This window comes from Orcinus orca, chromosome 18 (assembly GCF_937001465.1).
Source record: "Orcinus orca chromosome 18, mOrcOrc1.1, whole genome shotgun sequence".
Taxonomy (NCBI): domain Eukaryota; kingdom Metazoa; phylum Chordata; class Mammalia; order Artiodactyla; family Delphinidae; genus Orcinus; species Orcinus orca.
In genome coordinates, this window is record NC_064576.1 from 59449580 (window position 1) to 59474766 (window position 25187).

A 25187-nucleotide genomic window follows, 5' to 3' on the forward strand; every position below is an offset into this window, starting at 1 on the left:
CACTGCTGAATGGCATCTTGACTTTTCCTTTCTCAAGTCCACAGTGCATTATTCTTTTTTAACTCAGATTTGTTGAGATTTAATTACATATAGTAAAATGTCCATAGCAATGTCTCTCAGAGAGAGTAAATTTTAAATTTTGAGGAAGTCCAACTTAACAATTTTTCTTTTATGGATCATGCCTTTGGTGTCATTATCTGAGAAGTTTATGCCTAACCCCAAATCACAAAGCTTTTCTCTTATATTTTCTTCTAGAAAATTTATACTTTCAGCTGTTTTTATGTAGGTCTACAATCCATTTTAATTGTTATACATGGTGCCAGGTATAGATCAAGGCTCTTTTTTTTTTTTTAACATTTGTATGTCACATTGTTCTAGCGCCATTTGTTAAAAAAAAGACTATCTTTTCTCTTGAATTTCCTTTGAAAATTTTTCAAAAATCAATTAACCAAAAATCCATAGGTCTATTTCTGGTTTCTCTCTTCTTTTCCATTGATTTATGTGTCTATGCTTTTACCCGTACTATGCTCTCCTGATTAGTGTGGCTTTATCCTAAGTCTGAAATCAGGTGGTATGAATCCTCCAAAAATTTTTAATTGTTTTGATTTTTCTAGCCCTTCGTATTTCCATACAAATTTTAGAATCAGTCTGTCAGTTTCTACTGGAAAAAAAAGGCCTTCTGGCATTATGGTTAGGATTTCATTGAGTTTACGCAAATCAATTTGAAGAAAATTGATAGCTTAACAATATGGAGGCTTCTGATTCATGATCACAGTATTTCTCCCCATTTCTTTAAATCTTCTTTAATTTCCCTCAGTAAGGTTTAATAGTTTTCAGTGTACAGGTCTTGAACCTCTTTTGCTAAATTTACCTTTTAGTATTTTACTTTAAAAATTTTTTTTAACATTTATTGTTCATCGTGGTCCGAGCACAGTTGGAAAAGAATTTCCAGACACAAGGCAGAATGTAAGGAAGATATAGTTTATTCAAAAGAGTTGCTGCAAGAACAGTGGGCCGAATTCCTGGTAGCCAGGGAAAGTTGACCATGAGCATGGGTTTCTGGTCTGTTTTTATAGCCAGGGAACCTGTAAGTCATCTGCTGACTGGGCAGAGTATGTATACTTTCAGTGTGGGGAGCGTGAGAAGAACAGGGCAAATATCTTTCCTTATATGGGATGGGAAGGGGACAGGGCGTGCTGCCTGGGAGGGCTCTGGAACATTGCAATGGTCACATTCTGACAGTGATAGGAGTCCTGTAACTCTTTGTCCTGGCAATATTGGCCCTTTGAGTTTATCTTGTTCTTTGTCCTTGGAGCACACCACATTGTTGTCTAGTACATGTTGTTTAGTAGCATGTCCATTTATTTTATTTACATCTTGGCCACACCATACAGCATGTGGGATCTTAGTTGCCTGACCAGGGATCGAACCCACGCCCCCTGCATTGGAAGTGCAGAGTCTTAACCACTGGACCACCACGAAGCCCCTTGTATTTTATATTTTCCATTTTTCATGGTAATTTTAGAATTTTCTGATTATTCATTGCTAGTGTATAGAAATATAATTGATTTTGTATATTGACCTTGAATCCTATGAACTTGCTAAACTCACTTATTCTGGTAGCTTTTTTTTGTGGATTCCTTAGGATTGTCTGTGAATAAGGTCAGCTACTTCTTTTCCAGTTTAACTATCCTTTAGCGATTTTTCTTGATTTTCTAGTTTTAACTAGAACCTCCAGCAATATGATGACTAAAAGTGCCGAGAGTGGCTATCCTTGCTTCTCTCAAATCTTAGTCATTCACTGTTGTATTAGTTTGCTGGGGCCGCCATAACAGAGTACCACAGACTAGGTGGCCTAAACAACAGAAATGTATTTTCTCAAACTCTAGAGTCTAGAATTCTAAGATCAAGGTGTCAGTGGGGTTGGCTTTTTCTGAGGCCTCACTCATTGTCTTGCAGATGGCTGTCTTCTTCCTGTTTTCACATGGTCTTCTGTCTGTATCTGTGTCTTAATCTCCTGTTCTTTAAGGACACCAGTCATATTGGATTAGGATTAATCATAATGACCTCATTTTAACTTAATTACCTCTTTAAAGATCCTGTCTACAAATACAGTTATATTCTGAGGTATTGAGGGTTAGGATTTCAAAATGTGAATTTTGGGGGGACATGATTCAGCCCTAACAATCATTAAATATGATGTTAGCTGTAGGTCTTTGTAGATACCTTACCTAAGGTTGTTAAAATTCCCTTTTATTTCTAGTTTGCTTTTTTTTAAATCTTGAATGAGTACTGAATTTTATCAAATTATTTTCTACATCTATTAAAATGATAATATGTGTTTCCTTTCTCCCTCTTTTAGTATGGTGAATTACATAGATTTAGTTTTCAAATTTCAAGCCAGACTTGTATTTCTGGGAATAACCCCATTCAGTCGTGATGTATTATCCTTTTCATATGTTGCCAATTTTTATTTGGGAAAACATCATGGAGTATTTTTGTGGTGCACACCACATTGAAGACTGTTGAGTTTCTGGGTGGAAAGAGAAATGCTATAAAAATGTTTAATCAGGGCTTCCCTGGTGGCGCAGTGGTTGAGAGTCCGCCTGCCGATTCAGGGTACACGGGTTCGTGCCCCGGTCCGGGAAGATCCCACATGCCGCGGAGCGGCTGGGCCCGTGAGCCATGGCCGCTGAGCCTGTGCGTCCGGAGCCTGTGCTCCGCAACAGGAGAAGCCCCAACTGTGAGAGGCCCGCGTACCAAAACAAAAGTGAATGGAAGCATGACTAGAAAGTAAGGTTGTTCTTCTTACAGTTTTTGTACCATTTGCCTTTTAAAAATTATGCGCACATTATTTTAGAAGTAAAACTTAATTTACATTAATTTTTTTTAAAAGTCTCCAACCAGAAACCAGTCATTTGTTTTGTTTGTTTTCATTACAACTCTGATTCAGTTGGGATTTTTTTGTTGGTGCATGGCATGCAAACAACTGGAACAGCGTCTATTTTTCCTCCTAAATAGGTAACTAATTCGTCCCAGCATAACTGACTAGTGCTTTTCTTCCCATGATTTGTTAATACTCAGTTATTCATACCAGGATATTTCTATACTATTTGTCCTTGCTCCAGTACCACACTGATTTGAGCTATAGTGGAATGAGTTTACTGTGGTGAAGCTCATTTATTTAAAAAAAAAAAAGATGTGCAAAGACACAGAGGTTTATAAAAGTAGATGGCTGGTTAAGTGCATGGAGGAATCTAAGAGTAGATAAATAATGAATGGTGAAAGCGCAACAGTAAACAGCATTAGTTAAAGCCAAACTCTGGCCACAGAGCCTCTCGGGAGGAAACAACCTTCACAAGTTTGGACCCGTAGATGCGGGAGACACCAAGCACAAAGGAAAAGCGGCGGAAGCCCGGGGGATCCTACAGTGATTTACGGTCCCTCACCTGCTCAGGGAGATTGGCGGCGACCCCGGGGGCGGGGCAAAGCAAACGTCACTTCCGGCCTCGGCCCGCGAGACCCTCTCCCGCTATGACGGCCAGTGCGGAGGCGCGGGGGCGGCGCCCAGGAGTCGGGGTAGGAGTAGTGGTGACCAGCTGCAGGCATCCTCGCTGCGTCCTCCTGGGGAGGAGGAAAGGGTCATTTGGAGCCGGCAAATTCCAACTTCCTGGGGGCCACTTGGAGTTCGGGTAAGCAGCCACCTGGCGGACGGGGAAAGCGGGAAGTGCACGGGAAGGACGACCTCGCTCCCTGCGTGCGTCCATGCGTGCGCGCCGACGCTGCGTCGTTTCTCGCGAGTTCCTCTTTTCTCCTCTCGGGCCGGGAGGGGGCACTGCGCTGGGTATGGCTGAAGGAGAGATTTCCTCGTTCCCGTGTGAGCTGCGCCTGCGCCATCAGCTCCTCGCGAGACGTGACGCGGCTGGGAGTTGGCTGGTGAGTTGTGTTTTTCTTACTGCTCGCACTTGAGAGACCGGAAGTTGGTGTTTATGGGCCGCGGTCAATGTAGTTCTGTCAGTTAAGGCTTTTGCACGGTTTGCTGGTGATTTAAACGCACATGGATATATTCCGTGTTTCCTGCTCCAGTAAGTTTAGTTGCGCTCTAACCAAGCGAATGGGCGACTGAAACTCTGGGCCTCAGTTTCTCTTTTTAAAATGGGGAAGTTAGATGCTGTACTCCTTAAGGTCCCTCTTTGCTTTGGCATGTTGTGGTTTGATGATGTGTCAGACCGACAAAGAAAGTTAGTTCTATACAAGGGTGTAAAAAGGCTGAGATTGTGCTAGAAGGTGGATTCACCCAGACTCTTGGACTCTTTAATCAATAGAAATTGATAAGATGCCAGATGAGGAATTTAGGCGAAGCTTTATTGGGGCTCGTGCTGTAGCAAGAGGGAGCGAGAACAAGACACAGGTGCCCCTTGCTCGGCTCCCCTGGAGGGGACGTGGTGGTGGGCTGGTTCCTTAAATGGGGTGAGAATAGGGATGGATCTGCGGGCTGTGCAGGAGGCGCAGCTTAGGTGGCCCGCCTAACCCCGTTGGTGTGTGTGGGAATCATGCGTGGTACCCTGCTTTGCTCTCAGCAGCTCCGAAATGGCAGTTGGTTTGTGGCCTTTTTATAGCTTGTTTATAATTGCCCCAACTGCGCATGCGTGCAGTTATTTTTTTAGCCTCTACCTTTGTCCAGGTGCAAGCGCTCTGGTAGATGATCTATCTCAAAGTAAGAATAAAGCGTTCAAGACACAGAGCTTGTTTTTCCTTTTGTATAGAAAGTTTCAAACATACATAAAAATAGAATAGTCAGTGAATCCTCATGTACCCGTTACTCAGTTTGTTCTTGTTTCGTCTTTACTGCTCCTCCCTCCCGGCAAACAGACACACACACCCCTTGTTTTCTAAACTATTTTAAAGGAAAGCGGGCATCTTATTACACCACCCCTAAGTAATTCAGTATCTATCTGTAATAGGCTTTTAAAAAGAAGTAACCACAATACCATTTTCAAACCTTAAAATATTTTATAGCATCTGTTACCCAGTCTGTACTGTTTTCTGCAGTTGTCTTGAAAATGTCTTTTTACTCTTTTGTACCAATTCAGATTAAAGGAAGGGCACATGTTGCATGTGATTGATACATTTTTAAGTCTCTTAATCTAGCAGTACCCGCCCTCCCCTTTTTCCTATGCCATGTTGAATATGGGTCATTTGAATTGCTCACATTATGACTATATTCTTCTAATTCACGTATTTCTTATAAAGTGGTTGTTAGAAGTAGAGGCTTGATCCTAGTGCCTTTTAATCAGACTCAGATCTTTATAGAATATGGAATTCTTATCTTCTAGCACAGGGAATTGTGTAAATGGTCTTCAGAATTTTTAAAAGCATCAATAAGTTTCTCGTTTTTAGATAAGTAAGATAAGCTATCACTTAATAAATAAAATGCCTAGATTAAGAATCAAATTGCCCAGATAAGCACACCATATTGTACTTTGTCAGTTTGGGGGGCGGGGGAGCATTAGCCAAAGTTAGATCACAAACTAAGCACTATTTAGAATGTGTAATTTCTAGAGTAGTGGTTCGAGATAGTTGTCCTAACAGTAACACAAGACAGTATTGGAGTCTTGACTCATACTGAATGATAATGGCCAAAATTGAACTTTAATGACCTTTTTACTAAGTGCTAGGTGTTATGCTAAGCTCTTCACATGTGTGCTTTCACTTATCTTTGTATAACTGGTAAACTGAGTGGGCTAAATCGATGGGAAACAAACAGGAAGGAAGTAGCTTTATTTTCTCTTTTCATTGTCTTCAAATATGATTTGTCTTTCCCTTCTCTGCTTCTCCATGACGTTTTCTGCAAATTCAATTGTTTTGCTCTTGTTACCAACCTGGGTTCTTGAACTCTTTAATCAATAGAAATTGATAAGACATCAGACAAAAGAATTCAGGCAAGACTTTATTGGGACTCATGCTACGGCATGAGAGGTAACAGGTGCCCTTGCTCGCTCTCTGAGGCAGGTGAGCTGGTCCCTTAAACGGGGTGAGGGTGGGAGTGGATAGGTGCTTTGGGCTGGAGGGGTGGCTTAGGTGATCTCTCCACCCCCTTGGTGGTGCCGGGTGCCTGTGTCGTGTGTGGTACCCTGGTTTTGCTCCTGGTGCCTCAAAAGTGGCAGTTGGGTTTTGGCCTTTTTGTATCTTTGTTCACAGTTTGCCCTAACTGTACATGGGTGCAGTTAGTTTTCGTCGTCTCTTAGAGTTTCTTTGTATTCTGTTGTTCAGGGAGAGGAGATGTTAGTCCAGGTGCAAGCAGTGCAGTAAAGGGTCCCAGTCCCAGCCTGTCTCACTTTCACTTGATTATAAAAGTAAATCGTATTTTGGTTATTATGATCCTCTTCCAGGCATTTAGCTTTCCTTTGTAGTGGGGAAAGGAGGTGTGGGCCATTGTTTTGCTTTCTCTACCTCCTCCTCTTCTCACTGTTTCTGGTTTCTTTTTCTGGTGTGTTGAGGAAGGAGGAGAGGGAGCAAAACTTTTACCTGAGTGGTGCTGCTGTGATCTATGTTATGTGCCCTCTGGGTGCAGTATTCACAGGCGTGCTCTCTTTCTTTCTTTTTTAAAATTTATTTATTTTTGGCTGCGTTGGGTCTTTGTTGCTGCGCGCGGGTTTTCTCTAGTTGCGGCAAGCAGGGCTACTCTTCGTTGTGGTGCGCGGGCTTCAGTAGTTGTGGCTTGCGGGCTCTAGAGCACAGGTTCAGTAGTTGTGGCTCACGGGCTTAGTTGCTCTGAGGCATGTGGGATCTTCCCGGACCAGGGATCCAACCCGTGTCCCCTGCATTGGCAGGAGGATTCTTAACCACTGCGCCACCAGGGAAGTCTGCGTGCTCTCTTTCTTAGGGTGTGTTTATTGGTTGGTTGGAAGTCCTATAAGGATTTCTACACTGCACAGTTCCCTGACATAGGTGACTGACTTTTTGTGACGCTGGCCACCAGCTCCTGCTGTTAGCATACCACGCTACATTTTCTTTGTGACGGGCCCCCCAGCAGTCTCTTGTAGCATCTGCTTGGCCCAAAGAAAACACATGTTGGGAAGGACGCTTTCACTGCTGCCCATTTTCTCTGCTCAGCCATCGTGGGCTGCTTTAGCCACTCTCCTGCCTTCCAAATTCCTAAAGTGGGAATGAGCATCACCTTGTGTATTCACGTGCATCCCTAAACACCACGGGACACATCTCAGATTAACACAAGAGCTCTTTCCCTCCTACACCTCTACTCTGATGCACTGGGGTAGACCTATGAGGTTCCACAGCTCAGTCTTTAACTGGGGAGTAACATACCAGTACCTCCTTCTTGAGAGTCTCACCCAGTCTTTGTGACTAATTCTCTTGGAGGGCCTCTCACTTGGTTTCAAGGCAGAGCTGGCCCCTCATCAGGAGGAAGAGGAACGTTCCTTCAGGCTGAAAACGCACAACTCTCCTCCCTCCCAAAGATCTGTCTTCTTATGTAGACTGGGTAGTGACGGTAGTTTAGATAATTAGAGATACAAAAATATTCAAGGTAGAAAAGATAGAGAAACAATATTCTTTTTTGCTGAATATCACACTAAAGTGCTTCATAAATATTTGGAAATTTAATCTAAAGTGCATATGAAATGACTTTTAGAAAAACTGAATCACTAATGATTTCTTTTAATAATATTTGTTTTCATTCAATACTCATATTTTATCTGATTATATAAAATTTCATTTGGAACAATTTCTAAAGGGAGATATTATATATTTTTAGTCTTGTCTCATGTATGAAAACTGCAGTGAAATGTTTTAATTTATATACAGGTTTTTGTAACTTGGAATATCAGCGTTTTTGTCAATATCTAGTTATGGATCATACGTTGAAGGTGAACTAATCACATCAGTGTATTTTAATATTTCGTGAATGCCTGTTGCCTATTGCCCTCAGTTTTGAGCCTTCTGAGCCTTCAGAAAAGACAGTGTCCACTTCTTGGTACAACTAACACAACCCCATGAGAAAGTAGTATTATCTTCTTACTTGTCTAAGGTGGAAAATAATGGACTTTGAACTCAAACCCAGGTCTAGTTGACTCCAAAGCTGTGCTCTTAACTGATATATTAAACCACCTCCTGGTTGCATGCTGCTTCCAGGCACATGAAGTAGTGCTGAATTGGCTAAAAGTTCATTTTTTTGTTCAATATGAAATCCTTTTGGTCTTCAGATACTTGATATAGGATAAACAGAGTGTCAAAGGAGGGTTGTTGATTTATTGTTGTAAAGCGTGAACCAATTACAGCTCTTTTTGCTTTACACTAGGAATTTCTAGCCAGGAATTTCATGGCAAAAAAAAATGCATAAATAGAATTGAATACGGTGGTGTGTTTCTGTTTTTCAGTGAAAGCTGGGAAGAATGTGCTCAAAGGGAAACCTGGGAAGAAGCAGCTCTTCACCTGAAAAATGTTTGCTTTGCCTCGGTTGTGAATTCTTTCGTTGAGGAAGAGAATTACCATTATGTCACTATTTTAATGAAAGGAGAGGTGGATGTGACTCGTGATTCAGAACCAAAGAATGTAGAGCCTGAGAAAAATGAAAGTAAGAGAACTATAAATAATGCATTTTCTATGCGAGCACATGGTCTGAAGGAAGATTACGTTATATTGCCATAGGAAGAAAATTAGATTAGAATATAATTATACTTCAGTTAGAATGTAAATATACTTAAATCCTGGATACATAAGGACAGAACAGGAAAGAGAACTGGGCCTAGAGCCAGACTACTTGGTTCGCATCCTGGTTTTTCTACTTAGAGGTTTGTAACCTTGGACAAGTTATTTAGGTCTCTGGGCCTCTTTTCTCACTTGTGACAATAGTACCTACTTCAGATGCGTTGTTGTAAGAATAAAATGAGTTAATACATACAACGGGCCTGGCCTAGTGAACACAGTAAGTACTCAGTAAGCGTTAGTTTTATTGTTAGTGTTTAATTTTGTTTCACACTGATTTTTAAGCAAAACATTTAACGTGACTTCCTCAGTTTTCTCACCTGTGCAAGAGAGGTAAAACTTCCTTTTATAGAGAATGCTTAACCTGACAAAACACTTAGCTGTTACCTTCTGCGTTGAATTGAGTGCTCTGAAAGCTTTAATGACAATAACTGATATTCTGTTATTTACTGTGTACTAAGCATTGTTCTTAGGGCTTTGCATGTATCATCTCTCTTCAGATTTCGTAAAACTGCATGATAAAAGGAACTAAAGAGTAAAATATCAAACTTATTCAGTATATTATTTGCCATAAGAAACCTTATCCAAGTGGTCTCATGTAGGATCACCCCTCTAAACGTTTAATTTCTCCTCTAACAGCGAAAATCTTTTCATTCACAAATACTTGCTGAGTACTGTGTGCCAGACATTGTTCTAAGCACTAAAGGAAAAGTGGTGTTTAAAACAAAGTCCCTGCCCTCCTGGACTTTACATTTTATCTGGGGGGAAAGGCAACAAATTAGCAGATATTTTATGATAGTAATGATAGGAGTAAGAATAAAAATAAAGCTGTGTAAAGATAGTGATGCATGGGTGTTGTGTCAGGTGGGGTGGTCAGGGAGGGCTTCTGTGCAGAAGGAAGTGACATTGCTAGAATGAATAAGTCATGTCTGAAGTGTTTTACAGACTGACTTGATTGAATGAACAGAAGGGCATGTTCTACCCGAAGGCCCGTTGAGTCATATAAGATTTTTTGTAAAATAGGTAACTACTTGGAATCCTTTAAAATGAGCTAGCAAAGTCTGAACTGTTTTTACTCACAACACTTCTGATACCAAATGTGTGGACTTTTACCCTCACACTAAATAATTCTCCAACTCTCCAGACATCAGTTGAGTGTCCTATAATTCAGTTCAATTCTTACACTGTCTACTTGGATCCGAAAAGTTAAAGAGCTCAGTCCCATGAGACTGCCCCCATTTCCAATGCCAATCTCACGTCCAGGCCTCCTGTACTTTTGACGGCCTGGCTATAAATCGAGGCTCCCACAACCCCCTCTTCGGTAATTTGCTAGAATGTCCCACAGAATTAAGGAAAACACCCTCCTTACATTACCAGTTTGTTTTAAAGGGTACAGCTCAGGAACAGCCAAATGAAAGAGGTAGGGCCAGGTCTGGGGAGGGGGCACGGGACTTTCATGCCCTCTCTGGATGTGCCACCCTCCCAGCACCTCGATGTGTTCAACTCAGAAGCTCTCTGAACCCAGCTGTGTAGAGTTTTTATGGAGGTTCCTATGTAATGGGATTATTATTACTGTGATTGGTTAAATCAATGTCCATTGGCTGTTAACTCAGTCTCCAGCCCCTCTCTCCATCCCTAAGGTGGAGTGTGGGGTGAGAGGTGGGCTGAAAGTTCCAACCCTGTAATCACGCCTGGGTCTTCCTGGTCACCAGCCCCCATCCTGAAACTCTCCAGGGGTCCTCAGCCACCAGCCATCTCATTAGCATAAACTCAGCATTGGTTGAAAGGAGCTTACTATGGAAACAAAAGATGCTCCTCTGATCCCTATCACTCAGGAAATTACAAAGATTTTAGGAACCCTGCCAGGAAACAGGGATAAAGACCAAATACCTATTTCTTATATCACGATGTCACACAAAGAAACACACAGAAAGTATGCAAAGGCCTTCAGCTGGCCTAGGGTACAACAGAAATTATTCATGCCTTAGGAAGTGGGAGGCAGGATTGTACCAGGTTCACTGAGGGAGCTGATAACCTGGCCAAGGTGCAGGCACTCGGGGGTCTTCGTTTTTTATAATATAAGCATGCAGCCTCTGCCCCATGTTCATCAGGTCCTGGATCTGGATTGCCTGCTTCAGTTTCCTCTAGCCATCTGTTTATACTTAGAAGGATTATCCAGATGCTTCGTTTTCTAGGGGGCCCCTAGGATAAACTTTACTTCAGCTCTCTTGCGACTCAGTTAATTGAGCATCTTGCAGCACATTGTGAGTGTCTCCCTCCCCCTCCTTCTTCTCTCTCTCTCTCTCTCTCTCTCTCTCTCTCTCTCTCTCTCTCGCTCTCCCTCTCCCTCTCCCTCTCTCTCCAGGGGCATTAAATCTGGGTTTGACCACAATGTGGCCTTTGTAAACTTGGCGTCATATTCAAATAACAGCATGTTTTAAATGATCATCATTCCCTTCTTAAGATCTTCATTCTAAATGCAAATTATGTTTGTATAGCCAAGCTAATGCATAGCATCACTATTGCACTTCATTAGTAGCAAATCTTTTTTTTTTTTTTTTTTTTTGCGGTACGCGGGCCTCTCACTGTTGTGGCCTCTCCCGTTGCGGAGCACAGGCTCCGGACACGCTGGCTCACGGGCCCAGCCGCTCCGCGGCATGTGGGATCTTCTCTGGACCGGGGCACGAACCCGTGTCCCCTGCATCGGCAGGCGGACTCTCAACCACTGCGCCACCAGGGAAGCCCATCATTTTTAAATTTAATTAATTTTTCTTAGTATAGGTTAACTTGCCAAAATAAATATCCTTTGTTTCCTTTCATCTAAAGAAATTGCTTTGATACCTTTCTTTTCTAGGTTGGGAGTGGGTTCCTTGGGAAGAATTTCCTCCCCTAGACCAGCTTTTCTGGCCACTACGTTGTTTAAAGGAACAAGGCTACGATCCATTTAGAGAAGATTTGGATCATCTGGTAGGATACAAAGGAAATCACCTAGAGGTGAACAAGGAGACTCCCTGATTTTTTTTTTAATGGGTTAGCCAAAAAAAAAGTTCATCTGGTTTTCCCGTAAGATGGCTCTAGTAGTGCTTAGTTGTGTTTAACTTCTTTCGAAACAATTTTGTTGGATTGTATTGTGACAGCTGTCATATCAGCGTGTATTTAAAAAAACACTTAACAAAATTGGTTAATTTTTTTCATAGCCATTTTAATATAGAAGATGGAAGAAAAAAAGCAACATTTTCGGCATATTATGCTTGATTATTTCAAGAAAGGTAAAAATGCAACTGAAACGCAAAAAAAGATTTGCGCAGTGTATGGAGAAGGTGCTGTGACTGAGCGAACGTGTCAAAAGTGGTTTGCGAAGTTTCGTGCTGGAGATTTCTCGCTGGACGATGCTCCACGGTCAGGTAGACCAGTTGAAGTTGATAGCGATCAAATCGAGACATTAATTGAGAGCAATCGACGTTATACCACTCGGGAGATAGCCGATATACTCAAAATATCCAAATCAAGTGTTGAAAATCATTTGCACCAGCTTGGTTATATGAATCGCTTTGACGTTTGGGTTCCACATAAGTTAAGCGAGAAAAACCTTCTTGACCGTATTTCCGCATGCGATTCTCTACTGAAACGTAATGAAAACGTTCCATTTTTAAAACAAATTGTGATGGGCAATGAAAAATGGATACTGTACAATAATGTGGAACGGAAGAGATCGTGGAGCAAGCGAAGTGAACCGCCACCAACCACACCAAAGGCCGGTCTTCATCCAAAGAAAGTGATGTTGTGTATATGGTGGGATTGGAAGGGAGTCCTCTATTATGAGCTCCTTCCGGAAAACCAAACGATTAATTCCAACAAGTACTGCTCCCAGTTAGATCAACTGAAAGCAGCACTCGACGAAAAGCGTCCAGAATTAGTCAACAGAAAACATATAATCTTCCATCAGGATACCACAAGACCGCATGTTTCTTTGATGACCAGGCAAAAACTGTCACAGCTTGGCTGGGAAGTTCTGATTCCTCCACCTTATTCACCAGACATTGCACCTTCGGATTTCCATTTATTTCGGTCTTTACAAAATTCTCTTAATGGAAGAAATTTCAATTCCCTGGAAGACTGTAAAAGGCACCTGGAACAGTTCTTTGCTCAAAAAGATAAAAAGTTTTGGGAAGATGGAATTATGAAGTTGCCTGAAAAATGGCAGAAGGTAGTGGAACAAAAGGGTGAATACGTTGTTCAATGAAGTTCTTGGTGAAAATGAAAAATGTGTCTTTTATTTTTACCCAAAAAACCAAAGGAACTTTTTGGCCAACCCATACATAAAAGGCAAAATAAGGTCCTATAAAAGAATGAAAAATATCTTCATTTCAGAACAGCTCCATTTTAGCTGAAAAGTCCCACACGATTGCCAGTTATTTATTTGGAGTCTCTTAATATACCCAATACCCTTTCAGCCTGTACTCGTGAAAAATTTTCGGGGATTGTGTCATGAATTATATTTCAGACTCAGAAAACGTGATAAATGGTGATGTTGTGGTAATTCTGCTTTCCGTATTACTCTGTGGTTTGACTGTGCTGTTTGTCATTACCAGTGTGCGTGGAGGAGAGTGCAGAATTTGTCTTAGTGTTTCAGTTCTAATAGAGAACCTAATTCAGGTGCTAACACAGTATGCCCGTTGCAGAATTTATCACATTTGTTGATTTTCCTCTTTTGTTTTATTAAAGTCAAAAAAATTTTTGGTAATATATTGTGACAGTCCCTGCAACTAGAGCAAACACGACAGGTCTTTAGGGTGTATTTCCCAGATTTCCAGTTGAGAACCTAAAGCAAGGGAAGTGAGACAAACCATCCAGGATCTGTATCCCGTCATTAACAGGCCCTGTCATTTGGGATCTCAGTTGATCTCTCTGAGATTCAGCTTCCTTATGTGTAAAATGCGATTAGACTAGGGCAGTGGATCTCAAAGTGTGGCCCGGGGAAGTCCTCAAGACCCTTTCAAGGGCCCTCAGGGTTAAAGCTGTTTTTGTCATATGAAGACTTCATTTGCTTTTTTCATTCTCATTCTTTCCTGAGTGTACAGAGGAGTTTGCATGTTGTGTGATACTGTAGCAGACTGAATGCAAAGCAGACATGAGAGTGTAGCTCTCTTTTATTAAGCTAGATGTGAAAGAAACTGACAAAAATGTAAAACAGTGCCACTCTTCTCACTGGTTCTTTTGCTTTTTTTTTTAAGAAAAATAGCTATATTTTTTATAAAAATTATGTTAACATATAATGGTTTTGAGTTATGGGTTTTTGTTATTTGTAAATAAATTAATAAAAGAATTCTTAAAATTTCTTGGTTTTAATTCCTAATATGGTCCTATCACTAGATAAAATCCTACAAAAACAAGAACTCTTTGGGGTCCTTAGTAATTTTTTTTTTAAATGAAGTATAGTTGTTTACAATGTTGTGTTTCAGGTATACAGCAAAGTGATTCAGATATATATTAATACACACACACACACACACACACACACACACACACTCCTTTTCAGATTCTTTTCTGTTATAGGTTATTACAAGATACTGAATATAGTTCCCTGTGCTATACAGTAGGTCCTTGTTGTTTATTTTATATCTAATATTAGTGTATTTGTTAATCCTAAACTCCTAATTTGTCCCTCCCCTCCCTCTTTCCCCTTTGGTAATCATAAGTTTTTTTTCTATATCTGTGAGTCTCTGTTGCTGTTTTGTAAATAAGTTCATTTGTATCATTTTTTTAGATTCTTCATATTAGTGATATCATATGACTTACTTCACTTGGTATGGTAATCTCTAGGTCCATCCATGTTGCTGCAAATGGCATTATTTCATTCCTTTTTATGGTTGAGTAATATTCCATTGTATATATGTGCCACATCTTCTTTATCCATTCATCTGTCGATGGACACTTAGGTTGCTTCCATGTCTTGGCTATTGTAAATAGTGCTGCTGTGAACATTGGGGGTGTGTGTATCTTTTTTAATTCATTGTCATCTTTTCTGGATATCTGCCCAGAAGTGGGATAGCTGGATCATATGGCAGCTCTATTTTTAGTTTTTTAAGGAACCTCCATATTCTCCATAGTGGCTGCACCAATGTACATTCCCACCAACAGTATCAGAGGGTTCCCTTTTCTCCACACCCTCCTCAGCATTTATTATTTGTAGACTTTTTGATGATGGCCATTCTGACTGGTGTGAGGTGATACCTCATTGTAGTTTTGATTTGCATTTCTCTAATAATTAGTGATGTTGAGCATCTTGTCCTGTGCCTCTTGGCCATCTGTATGTTTTCTTTGGAGAAATGTGTGTTTAGGTCTTCTGCCCATTTTTTGATTGGGTTGTTTTTTTGATATTGAGCTATATGAGCTGTTTGTGTATTTCGGAAATCAAGCCCAACATTGGTCATTTGCAAATATTTTCTCCCAGTCTGTAGGTTGTCCTTTTGTTTATGGTTTCCTTTGCTGTGCAAAAGCTTATAAGTTTGATTAGGTCCCATTTGCTTATTTTTGCTTTTATTTCTTTTGCCTTGGGAAGCCAATCTAAGAAAACATTGGTACAGTTTATGTCAGAGAGTTTTGCCTATGTCCTCTTCTAGGAGTTTTATGGTGTCGTGTCTTATTTAAGTCTTTAAGCCATTTTGAGTTTATTTTTGTGTATGGTGAGAGGGAGTGTTCTAACTTCATTGATTTACATGCTGCTTTCCAACTTTTCCAACACCACTTGCTGAAGGGAGACTCTTTTCTCCGTTGTATATTCTTGCCTCCTTTGTGGAAGATTAACTGACCATAGGTGTGCGGGCTCATTTCTGCACTCTCTGTTCTGCTCCATTGATCCATATGTCTGTGTCTGTGCCAGTACCACGCTGTTTTGATACTCTAGTATTGTCTGAAGTCTGGGAAGGTTATGCCTCCAGCTTGTTCTTTTCCCTCAGGATTGCTTTGGCAATTCTGGGTCTTTTGTGTTTCCATATAAATTTTAGGATTATTTGTTCTGGTTCTGTGAAAAATGCTTGAGTAATTTGATACAGATTGCATTAAATCTGTAGATTGCTTTGGGTAGTATGGCCACTTTAATAATATTCTTCCAATCCAAGAGCATGGATTATCTTTCCATTTTTTTTTTGGAATCATCTTCAGTTTCATTTATCAGTGTTTTATAGTTATCAGCATATAAGTCTCTCACCTCCTTAGTCAGGGTTATTCCTAGGTGGGTTTTTTTACATGATTTTAAAAGGGATTGTTTTTTCACTTTCTGATATTTCATTGTTAGTGTAAAGAAATGCAACAGATTTATGTATATTAATCTTGTATCCTGCTACCTTGCTGAATTCATTTATCTGTTCTAATAGTTTTTGTGTTGAGTCTTTAGGTCCTTAGTAATTTTTAAGAGTGTAACAGGATCCAAAACCAAAAAGTTTGAGAACTGCTGGATTAGGCCATGAACTCACATCCTTTTCTTTATGAGCCCATTTCTGTAAAATCCCTTGCTTCTCCTAAAGCTGGTTACATTTGAATTTTGCCCTTTCAACAGACTCAAATACTGTTGTAGTATGTGTTACAAAAGAATCTTTTTTCAGTGAATGAAGATCATTTTTAAAGTTTTCTTTTTTTTTTTAATATTTATTTATTTGGCTGCATCAGGTCTTAGTAGCGGCACACGGGATCTTCACTGTGGCATGCGGGATCTTAGTTCCCCAACCAGGGATCGAACCTGCGTCCCCTGATTGGAAGGCGGATTCTTAACCACTGGACCACTAGGGAAGTCCCTAAAGTTGTTTTCTTAATTGCTTACGTTTTCAAAGTTATATACGCACATTGTATAGTTTACCATTTACAAATCTCATTTTCTATTTTATTTTAACAGACTTTTTTTTAAGAGTGTGAGAGGAGCCCAAGTGAAATTAGTGTATATTCCTTGAACTTATGAATTTCACAGTTTTTCCTACTCCTGTTTGATTACTCCATATCCTTCTGTTGCTTGCTCATTAGTTTTACTCTCTTCCTCAACTGACATAATCCTTGTTTGTCCCTGGCTCCTCCCTAAATGATAGACATGGGAGGCTTGATAAGAAGAACCCAGGCAGCCTTGTAGGTGAAACTCCTCCATGGCTTTATCCCAAATATAGTTGATTGGGAATTCATTGAGATATGTCTTTATGCCAGTACTTATCCAAGCAGGTGTTTTATAGTTTCAGAAACTTATCACAAACCTGAGGAGTTTTTTCTGTATCTGCTACTTTTCAATTTTTAGTAGACAAACTCATTAGGAGCTTGTGAGGTTTTCCATTTGTTTGTTTTAAATTCACCAAATTAGACATGAAGGTCTATTTCAATGAAAAGAAAAAAACCAACCTGGGCCCTTATTTATAGTAAAAAGTAAAAAGCTAAGTTTCATGTTAGAGGGGGATTGCACTTACTCGGCACCCAGCATGCTCAGTGGCATCCAATAATCACTCTGTAAATTTCTCTCTAAAAGAGTGAATGACCAGAGCAGGATTTAGAGCTCTTTAAGTAAGCAGTTAATTCTTAAATGTTTTGAGAATTGCCTTTAATTGAAAAAACTACTACTACTCGCAGTATTCTCATGAAATGTCTATACCTCACTCTGCCAGGATACTGGCAAGTCTGAAATAGCTCTTCATGTATTTGCTAAATCAAGCCCCGAGGTGTCCTCTATCCCAAGATAGGCAAGTGCTCCTACACTGACCCTCACAACATCCGAGCAGAGGTCTGCCCAGCGGAGCATCATGTGAATTCGGCCTCCCTGAGATCCACCTGGAAGAGGCAGTTCTTCATTATCTGGACTGCCAGCTTTCCAGATAAGGCAAATATTCCTTCAGATGAAATATTCTCTTCTTGGGGGCATCAAGGATCATTTAGGGATCGTGGAGAAGGAGAGCTCAGGGAGTCATCTGTAAGGGAGGAAACAAAGTCTTCCAACATAAACTCAATCATATATTGATGCTGCCTCTTTTATTTTTAAATTATTTATGTTGTACTTAGAAATCAGTGTTGCACTTGAGTAGTGCTTGTGAAAAATGCAAATTAAAAATAACAGTAGGCATTGACTGAGAGGTGTGTACTAAGCTTTCCATTTTATGTACCTCAAGAAATTGAACACGTAAGTTAAGGCCCCCCATAAACATTTAATTTGCATCTACTATGTGCCAAATATTGTGGTAGATGCTTAATAATATTTACACTGTAAATTGAATCTATCACACTTCCTTAATGCCAAATTCCCATTCTAGATTTCCCATTTTTATGTTTAAAATGTTTAAGTATTTGGCTTTCTGCATAATGTCACTTAATAGCTTTATATGCACTAAGTTATATCACTCCTCATTTTATTTACAAGAACAATTTATGGGCAAACAGAACTAAGTAGCAAGCAAGCCAAGCTTATCACCAGATTCAATTTGCCTTGGTATTCTGTCCTCTATTCTTCTGTTTTTCTTTACAGATTCACTTTCCACCTATTGTTTGATGGCTCCGCAAACAACATTATCTTCAGCTCAAACCTTTTTCCTAAACTCCAGATCACACACCAATCACACACCAGTCATCTCTAGGTGAGATTTTCTGTCCTTCTCACTTGATACATTACGAACTGAATTTCCTCTTGTATTCCTCGAAGGGAATGCCTCTACCATCTGCTTAGTTGCTCAGATTAGTTTCCTTTTCCCCACATAAAGCAGTCTCTGTCCATTCTGTTTCTTTCATGCCTCTTGGATCCATCCTTATCACATTGTCCTGGTTGCCTCTCCCCTGGTCCAGGTCCTTCATCATCTTCTCTCCTGTTCCTGCAGCTGTACCCTCAGATTGATTGATTGAGGTAAAATACACAACATAAAATTTACCATCTTAACCCTCTGATTCATCTTTGACAGTACTCCTAGAATGACTTCTCAGAATCATAAATTTGGTCGTGTCTCTTGTCTTCCCAAACTTCTTGAGAAGTTCCCCATTGCTTATATGAAAAATCCTTGACATGCAAGGTCTTTCATAATTTCTCTATAGTAACTTTCCCACCATATCCACATCACTTTTTCACTCTACTACATTCCAGGTGTGTTTCTTTGTGCTTCCTCAAGTGTACTTCGCCAGTGTGTCTGCAGCTCCTTGTGAACTGAATGTCACTCCCACCCTCAGTCTGCCTCAACAAAACCTTACCAATTTTTCATACTGCACTTCAAGGGTCCCTTCCTCTGTGAAGCTTTCTAGACTCAACCAGGCTGACTTTCACATACCACGCCTTACACTATTTCTGCTGCAGTTTAACTTCAGTGGTGGCTTTTGAATTAGTGAGGCTGTAGGCTTAAGTGATATGTGACACTTGTGTTCTTCTAAAGTCATCTACTTTTGCCTTCTTGTATAACTTGGTTTAATTTCTAATGGGTTGGATTCACTCCCAAAGCATTTGTGAAATAATAGATTCTGCAGATAAAATGCTCCCAAATCAGCCTTCTTAAAAATGGCTGAAAATAGATGCTCGTTTATAGTGCATAGTTTGCATAAGCACTGTTTGTATGAATGAAGAGGAAACATGTCCACATTTCAGGGATCAGGTGTGATTCTCGGGGTATTTACTGTGGCTGAGCACCACCGTTGATTATTTGCAGTCTTGAGCTTGGTTCAGTGCCTGTGAACTGCAGCACATGCCTTGCTGTGTTCTGTTGATTGCTTGCCTCCCCGGGGAAAGTAAACTTCAGGCTGGAGACTGTGTGTATTATACACACAGCAGCCAGTGGTGACTGGGAGTACTAAATGCCCAGTGTGTGCTGGTTGAGTGAAAAATTGACCTTCTAGTAGTTCTTAACTAGTCCTTGTCCTGGGCTGGAACAAGACAAGTAGTGCTGAGCATACTCAGAGAAGGGAATGCAAATGTTGTTCCAGGTATTTGGAGGGACGTAAAGGAGAACTGTTTCTATAGGTGTAGGGAGAGAGGAGCTAGAGTCTGAAATAGAAACAGAGTTGCCTTGGAGGTTAAAGACCTGCACAAAGTCCGAAACCAGGTGGGGGAAGCTGAAATCCAAACGTCCGTTTACCAACAGTGAGGAATAATGAGGACAAGTTCCTGTGTTTTGGGGGAAAATGCTAAATAACGTGTATGTGAAACGTGCCTTAAAATGAAAGTTTAATGTGCTTAATTTATAAGATGGCTCTTGAGATCTTGCTGGAGGTATTATATAACATATGATATATAAGTCCTATTAACTTTATAGAATATTTTTAAAAATCCAAGTTCTGAGATACATTTAGACCCGAGGGTTTTGGATGAGGGGTTGTAGAGCTGTACAGATAAACGCCAAGTGAGCATGTATACAGCAGCGTGATTTCTTTGAGGTACATGTGAAATTTCCACTTGTTTTCTAATCCACTGAACCATCAACTCATAAGGAATCTATATATTAATTAGTCCTATTTTTCCATTTGGGTTTATTTTTTTTATGTTCTTAGTCTCTGTTGGTTTATAAGTAAAAACCCCTGGAGGGAAGAGGTGCTAATATTCTTGAATTGTGAATGGCAAGTGACTGACAAGGATCTTAAAGGCTTTAAGGTCCCAGTACTTAGATTTGGATGTGAAGGCCTCACACAGATTCCCATTCAGCAGGTAAGAAGCAGGTTCTTGAATCTGCCTTCTAACGGCCACCACAGTAACTTGGATACGCTTGGTTTGTGGCCAGACTTTGAGAAATACCACTTTCAAGACAGTTAAAATGTAACCAACATGGCCATTGTGCTTTGCACAAGTCTGACATCCTTCATATGGGGTATGCTTTTTCTTTTTACAATATTCTTATTTTTTTCAAACAAAATGTATATAATGTGTATTTTTTTTTAAGATAAAAGTCTACACCAAAATGTTAATTGATATAATCTCTGGGTAGAATGCTAATTTCATTGTGTCTCCTTTATGCTGAACCATATTTGCTAAATTTTCCACAAAAGATCAGGAAAAAGAGTAAAGAGTGCAATACTGTCTAAAACTGATAAATCAAAATATAGCTGTATAAGCATATTATTTAAACATGGATGTTAACCACCAGAAGTTAAAAGTGATTCCTTCTGGGAACTGCCATAAGAGGGAAGGTGAAGGCCAGAGTGTTTTCCATTCTACAACCTTTCATACAATTTGTTATGCTTGTTATGACATTATGGTAAGTTTTCAATTAGTTTAAAAAACTACTTCATTTTATTTCTTCTAAGAATGGCAGTGTGTGCCTTTAAGAAACCTACCAAAGTTGGTATTACTAGTTCAGATGTATACATTACCTCATGTTCATTCATCCTCCAAATTCTAAAGTATGTACAAAATGCAACTGGATTTACAGAAATATCCTACCTATGCTGAAATTTAAAAAAAAAAAAGCATAGAAAGTACAAACAAAAGTGAGTTTACTTACAAAATATACAATAATTACAAATAGTACAAATTGAGACAATTTCTCCTGTTCCTGAGACAGAAGCTAACGGCCTTTACTTTCAAATGAGGGTTTCTGTTATTCTGAGTTATGCACATTCAGTGATCCGCTGCCTTTGTTTATGCTTTTCTAAATAATTCCAGGAGGCCTATTAGTGATATGTACATGGGTCATTTCCCTAAAATCTTATTTCCAGAACTCTTATGCACAAGTCCAACACAACTGAAATAGAACAAGACAACAATGAACTGAATAATCTTTTTTTCCAACAGTAAATTTTGATTTTCTCTAAATATTCACCTAGTGGTTTAGAACTGAAACCATGCTTTTTGGCTTTAAAAAGAAAGTCCACTGTGATTTTTAATAGGCAGCACAATTCCACTATAGCCGATTATCACCTGGCTATTTTTACAGGTTTGCAATTATTTAAGAAACAGAATTCTATAGTATTCAATTCTGTATGTTTTTGTCTTATGCTTTTTTAATCAGAGTCACTACTACTGCTTGAGGAGTCTGTTGACATAACCTCTACATCATCTTCATTTTCTTTGTTATGTCCTGGAGGTTCCAACAAAAAGTCATTACTGTGATTTGGTGGTAACATATTCATTGCTATGTCATTTGACTGCCATGGATACTGTGGGGCAAGGACATCTGGAGAAAAGAAAGAAGCACATATGAGAACATCTTTACTAAAAATTAATTTACTTCTTAGTTATACTTTCCTTCATGCAAATAATCTGAAGTAAAATTTCTTAAAAGGCTAGAAATCAAAATATACATTTGGCCAATAATCAAATTTATCATGGAAAAATGTGATGTTTTAGTAACGTGATGTTTAGACTCTGGTTTATTTTTTTTAAATCATACTTTCCTATAGTCACTATTCAAGATGTTCATAATTTCAAATCGAATGTCTCATGTCTATACATATTTTATGCACATATATAATAAGTCATATATAGTACTTTCTATATATTCTCTCTATATATATTATAAGTAGCCAATGTAAACTATACTGTGTATTCCAGTTTAAACTGCCTCTTAAGCTTCAATTCCACTCGTCTCCCTGGACCCTGAAAACACTTCTCCTTTGCCAGCAGCCACAATGTTAAGCTCTGTCAGTAGAGGGCACTGCAAGGACTCTACAGGAGGAACAGGCTTCCCTTCCGGGATCCTGCGTTTCCCTCCTGTGGTGTCTGGTGGGTGTGTAGGACATCAGTGGCATCCCAGTTGGATGACTTCCCAGCAAGTCTCCCTTGGACCCTAGTGGATAATTTCCTACTTGCCGGCTCTGGCCTGTGACACCTCATCTAACTTCTCTGCCATCCAACAGGCCAGAGCTACACCTTTCCCACTCCGGGCTGAATATCAGCCTTGGGATGGGGAGTGGGGGTGGGGGGGGAGCCTCTTCTCAGTCGTTCCCTTCCTTGGCTATCTGCCTCATCCTACATGCAGTAGCTGCCCCCTGCATCTGTTATTACTGCATTTAGAAAATATACTTCTCTTTACTGTCTAGTAGTTAGTACCTGGTTACTACTCAGTAGCTCTTTACATTTTCCTTCATATTTGCTGGTGTGGTTTCTGCCTCCTGCCTGGACCTGACTGGCATATTATGACACAGTAAAACCACAATGAGAAAAATGAGGAGATACCAAGGGAAACTAATGCACAGTGACTTCCCAGTTTGTACTTTAGATAGTTAACAACAGCGATGTTTATAAAATTATTTTTAATAACACAGGGACAGCCTTACAATGAAATGTTAACCATAAAAAAGCATTATCTACAGTATGTTTTTAGCGATGTAAAAAATACACGAAAAAACATGAAATATGTAAAATATTAAAACTGCTCAAAAAAGAGCAATTTTCCCTTTTTATGCCTTTTAAAAAACTTTTAATATGTTCTACCAGATCAAAACAAAACAAGTCACCTACAAAAGGTAAAAGGGGAACATAAAATAAACATAAGAACAGTACAAACCTATATGCAAAATCTGAGGAAGGCTGAAGTTCAGAATGAGCTGAGTCTCACAAAAAGTGATACTCTATTTAGGTATTAAAACGCCCATAAAAAGCTTTGTTAGTCACTTTGTTAATCTGGGGTTTTTTCACAAGTGTGCTCACTTGGTATTCTTTAAACTGAACATACATACATCTTATCCTGTTTATAAAATATACTTCATTTTAAAAAGCTATGTTTGGAGCTTAGTTAATGAGGCCTAATTCCTGAGGAAAATGGCACATAAAATCAGTTTATTCTAATTTCATAGCCTCCATCTAGAACCGTCTTTAAACTAGAGGAAGCAGAGAGGATAAACTGGTAGAGAACCTAGCAACTAAAATGAGTTGGGTCCAGACCCTCAAACTTGTTCAGATCTCTGTCTTCCTCATCATTTCTGAAAAAAACCTTTGTTTGAAAGCATTATTCTGATTAACATTACCTGGCAATCTGCCTGCTGCAAGTGCATCCCCTGGTAGATGACCGTTCACTCCATTAGTGGAAGGGTTGTTCATCTGGCCCAATAATCCACTTCTCATCTCCAAATCAGTTGGGTATGGTCTCCGTGGGTCCCCTAAAAAATAAGACTGCTTTTAATTCAGTCACATATGAAAATAAGCTTTGATACCTTCTCTGAAATATTGATTTTCCTTGGTTCACTTTGAAGAACTCAAGCCACATTTTCAATTTTGGAATATGAAGGTCATCTTATCAATTGTTATTAAGACATAATATATTATAATTTTAAATACATGTATTTTTATTTCTTCTCTAGATCTTCACAATAATACACTATTCTCTATATGAAAAGAAGTCTCTCATTTAAGCAAACATTCCAAATGACAAAGAAAAGTATAATCTTGAGTCTTCTAAATTAAAACCTTTTCCTAACCAACCTCTTTGATCACATAATTTAAAGACTAATTCCTGGGGATTTCCCTGGCGGTCCAGTGGTTAAGACTCCGCGCTTCCACTGCAGGGGGCGCGGGTTCCATCCCTGGTCCAGGAACTAAGGTCCCACACGCCGCATGCTGCGGGGAGGTTGGAAGGAAAGCTAATTCCTGTAACATTCCAGTGGAGTATCAGGAGCCAATAACGTTCATTTCCAATCATGAAAGCACACTTTTTAGTTCTGGGTTGATGAAAACTTGGCCAGATTTGGACCAATTTTTTGGTAATATTTTCTCACCAACTCCAGATTATTTATCTCCAAAACCGTAGCTACCCTTAGTGTTTCAGGTATGGCAAAATACCACCGTCAGGACTGACTAGAGCTGAGATAACTACCTCCCATTCCTCCCAAAAGGCTGCTGCTCTACCTGACATCTCTGCTGTCAGTATATGTAGCAAGGGATTTCCCTGATGGCGCAGTAGATAAGACTCTGCGCTCCCAATGCAGGGGGCCGGGGTTCAATCCCTGGTCGGGGAACTAGATCCCACATGCCACACAGCAACTAAGAGTTGGCATGCCGCAACTAAGGAGACCGCCTGCAGTGACTAGGGAGCCCACGTGTCGCAACTAAGACCTGATGCAACCAAATAAATAAATAAAAGTTAAAAAAAAAATATATATATATGTGGCAGTTTATTTCTCTGCTATTTCTAATTACTCCAGCTCTCTGCAGTCCTGTGTGTCTGCTGCTGGGTGTCCAGTGCTTCATCTTTATCCCCTAAGAGTCGGGACTGTCTCTTTCTCAGGCTGGAACCCTTGTGGAAATGCTAATGGCTCAAAAAAGTTAGCTTCTGGCCAGCCTGGGTTTTACAGGTATATAAATCTATAGCTTTAGAATCATCACATATTATACTTTTAAAATTTATTAATTACTTATTTTTTTTTAAAAAAGGAAAGAAACACAGTTTCCAGTGGCAACAGCTTTGTAGAAAACCAAACTGATAAAACCCCATGGCCTATATTATCACTTATAAGACACTAAAGATGTGAAAATATGAAACATGTTTCTAAGGATAAATACATTCCATATTTAAATCTTTTCTTCCTATTTTTGT

The 25187-nt window shown here is 39.7% G+C and overlaps 2 protein-coding genes across 4 annotated transcripts in view; one reads left to right on the forward strand and one right to left on the reverse strand.

The window, feature by feature from the left end:
• The first annotated feature begins 3513 nt into the window (after positions 1–3513).
• On the forward strand, positions 3514–14062 carry NUDT15 (nudix hydrolase 15). The gene is made up of 3 exons (XM_004274631.4): positions 3514–3692; positions 8397–8593; positions 11579–14062. The coding sequence occupies exons 1-3, from the start codon at positions 3535–3537 to the stop codon at positions 11737–11739; spliced, it is 516 nt and encodes a 171-aa protein (XP_004274679.1). The 5' UTR covers positions 3514–3534; the 3' UTR covers positions 11740–14062.
• Positions 14063–21133: 7071 nt separating this feature from the next.
• MED4 (mediator complex subunit 4) overlaps positions 21134–25187 on the reverse strand; it is a 132900-nt gene continuing 128846 nt past the window's right edge. For all 3 annotated transcript variants that reach the window (XM_033436835.2, XM_049701073.1, XM_004274593.4), the window contains 2 exons: positions 23623–23754; positions 21134–21830 (listed from right to left, as the gene is read on the reverse strand). In XM_033436835.2, the coding sequence (XP_033292726.1) occupies positions 21658–21830; positions 23623–23754 (305 nt within the window). In that variant the 3' untranslated portion in view covers positions 21134–21657. The remainder of the gene's footprint in view (positions 21831–23622; positions 23755–25187) is intronic.

Coding starts and splice junctions, on each gene's coding strand:
- NUDT15 (XM_004274631.4), top strand. CDS start 3,535: ATGACGGCCAGTGCGGAGGCGCGGGGGCGGCGCCCAGGAGTCGGGGTA. Junction 3,693..8,396: donor GGGGGCCACTTGGAGTTCGG/GTAAGCAGCCAC, acceptor TCTGTTTTTCAG/TGAAAGCTGGGAAGAATGTG. Junction 8,594..11,578: donor AGAGCCTGAGAAAAATGAAA/GTAAGAGAACTA, acceptor TTTCTTTTCTAG/GTTGGGAGTGGGTTCCTTGG.